The sequence below is a fragment of the Myodes glareolus genome, chromosome 2 (assembly GCF_982192425.1).
Source record: "Myodes glareolus chromosome 2, mMyoGla1.1, whole genome shotgun sequence".
In the NCBI taxonomy this organism is placed as follows: domain Eukaryota; kingdom Metazoa; phylum Chordata; class Mammalia; order Rodentia; family Cricetidae; genus Myodes; species Myodes glareolus.
This window is the reverse complement of record NC_142027.1, coordinates 93803-97550: the sequence shown is the minus strand read 5'-3', so window position 1 is coordinate 97550 and position 3748 is coordinate 93803. Positions and strand designations below refer to the sequence as shown.

General features: G+C 36.1%; 1 protein-coding gene across 1 annotated transcript; it reads left to right on the top strand.

The window, feature by feature from the left end:
- The first annotated feature begins 2197 nt into the window (after nt 1-2197).
- Nucleotides 2198-2590, top strand: LOC125413220 (small ribosomal subunit protein uS8). The gene has a single exon (XM_048454404.3). It carries the CDS (start codon nt 2198-2200, stop codon nt 2588-2590), a length of 393 nt encoding a protein of 130 aa, XP_048310361.2.
- Nucleotides 2591-3748: the final 1158 nt, after the last annotated feature.

The window sequence follows — 3748 nt, the reverse complement described above, 5'->3', positions numbered from 1 at the left end:
ATCTGAAAAGAAGTCAAACTATCACTATTTGCTAACGATATGATAGTTTACATAAATGACCCAAAATTTTCTACCAAAGACATCTACAACTCATAAACACTTTCAGTAATGGAGCAGGATACAAGATTATTCAAAAAAAATCAGTAGCCTTCCTGTACACAGATGATAAAGGAGCTGAGAAAAATATCAGAGAAACATAACCCTTAACAATAGCTACAAGTAGCATAAGATATTTCAGAGTAAATCTGACCAAACAAGTGGAAGTGTTGTATAACGATAACTTTAAATCTTTGAAGAAAGAATTTGAAGAAGACACCAGAACGTGGAAAAATCTCCCATGCTCTTATGTAGGTAGAATTAACATAGTAAAAATGGCAATCTTACCAAAAGCAATCTACAGATTCAATGCAAGACCCATCAAAATCCCAGAAAAATTGTTCACAGACCTTGAAAGAACAGTACTCGACTTCATAATAAAAAAACAAAGATGGCCAAAACAATCCTGTACAATTAAAGAACTTCTGGAGGCATCACAATCCCTGACTTCAAACTCTACTACAGAGCTACAGTACTAAAAACATCCTGGTAATGGCATAAAAACAAACAGGAGGACCAATGGAACTGATTCAAAGATCCGGATATTAACCTACATACCTTCAAACACCTGATTTTTGACAAAGAAGCAAAATATATCAAATGGAAAAAGGAAAGCATATTTAACAAATGGTGCTGGCATAACTGGATATAAACATGTAGAAGAATGAAAGTAGACCCATATCTATTACCATGCACAAAACTCACATCCAAATCAATCATAGACCTCAACATAAAGCCAGCCACACTGAACCTTTCAGAAGAGAAAGTGGGAAGTACACTTGAACACATAGGCACAGCAGACCACTTTCTAACTATAACCCCAGCAGCACAGACACTGAGAGAAACAATTAATAAATGGGACCTCCTGAAACTGAAAAGCTTCTGTATAGCAAAGGGCACAAACAAGACAAAATGACAGCCTACAGAATGGAAAAAGATCTTCACTAACCCCACATCAGACAGAAGTCTGATCTCCAAAATAAACAAAGAATTCAAGAAATTTGTCATCAAAAGAATAAATAATCCATTAAAAAATAATAGAGTGCAAACCTAAACAGAGAGCTTTCAACAGAGGAATCTAAAATGGCTAAAAGACACTTGGGAAAGGTTCAACATCCTTAGTCATCAGAGAAATGCAAATCAAAACAACTCTGAGATTCCATCTTACACCTGTAAGAATAGCCAAGATCAAAAACACCAATGGTAACTTATGCTGGAGAGGTTGTGGGGTAAAGGGAACACTTCTGCATTGCTTGTCAGAATGCAAGCTGGTATAGTCCCTTTTAATGTCAGTGTGGCGATTCCTCAGAAAATTAGGAAACAATGTTCCTCAAGACCCAGCAATACCACTTTTGTGTATATTTCCAAAGGATATTCAATCATGCCAAAGGACAAATGCTCAGCTATGTTCATAGCATCTTTGTTTGACATTGCCAGAACCTGGGAACAACCTAAAAGCCCCTCGACCGAAGACTGGATAAGGAAAATGTAGTACATTTACATAATAGAGGATTACACAGCACAAAAAATAACGACATTTTGAATCTTTAAGCAAATGGATGGAGCTAGAAAATATTTTGAGTGAGGTAACCCAGACACAGAAAGACAATTATCACATCTACTCATTCATAAGTGGTTTTTAAACATGAAGCAAAGAAAACTAGGCCACAAATCACAATCCCAGAGAACGTAGACAACAATGAGCACCTAAAAGAGCCATACATGAATCTAATCTACATGAGAAGTAGAAAAAGACAAAATCTCATGAGTAATTTGGGAGCATGGGGACCACAGAAGACGGTTGAAGGGGAGGGGAGAGGCAGGAAAGGGAGCAGAGAAAAAAGTAGATCTCAAAAAAAAAGGTGGTATGTAACTGGATGAAGTCTCTAAAGCAGACAGCTGTGGAATGAATGAGCCAACAATTATCTCTACGCTTTCACCAATATTTAAAGGAATTCACAAAGAACAAAAATCTTTTGTTTAAAAAAATCATGAAAAAATCATGCTGGACAATTCACAAAGAACAAAAATCTTTTGTTTAAAAAAAATCATGAAAAAAATCATGCTGGGCCTCTTTCTGCCATCTTCCCGCACCGCCACCATGGTGCGCATGAATGTCCTGGCTGATGCTCTCAAGAGCATCAACAATGCAGAGAAGAGAGGCAAACGCCAGGTCCTCATCAGGCCCTGCTCCAGAGTCATCCTTCGGTTCCTAACCGTGATGATGAAGCACGGTTACATTGGTGAATTTGAAATTATTGATGACCACAGAGCTGGGAAGATCGTTGTGAACCTCACAGGCAGGTTGAACAAGTGTGGAGTGATAAGCCCTAGATTTGATGTGCAACTCAAAGACCTAGAAAAATGGCAGAACAATCTGCTCTTGTCCCGTCAGTTTGGCTTCATTGTACTGACCACCTCAGCTGGCATCATGAACCATGAAGAGGCGAGACGAAAGCACACAGGAGGGAAAATTCTGGGATTCTTTTTCTAGAGATGTAAAACATAAATAAAAAGGCTTTATGGACAGAAAAAAATCATGCTGGATAATAGAAATGTTGGAATTTCTCCATGATAAAGTATGATCTTATTCATGATGTAGTGTGGGTGGCGGTATCCATAAAGAAAATGTATGTAGCTCAATCTTTGAGGTTATTTGTTATTTTTCTAACAATATTTTAACATTTTTATATTTGAGTCCAGACTGCTGGAGGTTGATAATAATACAATTTGAGAGAACTATCTCTATGGATCCTGATTTTTCACACCTAACAACATTATCTCTTTAGTTTGAATAAATAAAATCTTTTAGGACTATTTTCAATATTTACCTTACTACATTTTGTGATTTTCAAAACAATTCACACATTAGGCTCTTGGCAAATGTTTGATTACTATGGACAGAACAGTCATAAACATTTTTTGTAATGCAGTTCATAAACTGCAATACATGTCATACTTTGTTATCTACAATGATATCATATATTCTACACACAGGCAAGGAAATTTTGTCTATGGTCCAGAAAGAAAATAAGCTCAGATATTGGTATATTCATAAAAATATATTTAGCTTCCTTATAGAATCTTTGGGGGTTGCACACCATGCACCCTAATTCTAACCACCTCCTGAATTCCACATATGCCATTTTCCCCCCTGTTGTACACGCCTCACGGGAAAGTGAAAAAGAAAAAAACAAAATAAGCAAATAGGACAGCATCTATTTTTTTTACCTTTTTAATTTAGTTTCATTTGTTTTAACAATTCATATAGTAAAAATCATTTAAAAATAAATTGACAAATTGTGTTTCATTATTCTCTGAATATTTTATATGATTAGATGATTAGCTTACATCACTCATGATGTATTTTTTCTAGTTCCATACCTTTGCCTGCAAATTTTAAGATGTCAGTGGCAAAACTCAAGTCGAAGTGTATCAAAGTCATCAACATAAATCCAGTTATACTGAACCTAATAGAAAAGAGGGAAGTTGCCTTGAAAGTATTGACATAGGAGACCACTTCCTAAATATAACATCAGTAGCACAAACTCTGATAGCAGCAATCAATAAATGGGACCTCCTGAAACCGAGAAACTTCTTTAAGGCAAAGGACATGGTCAATAAGACAAAATGGTAGCTTGTGAGATGGGAA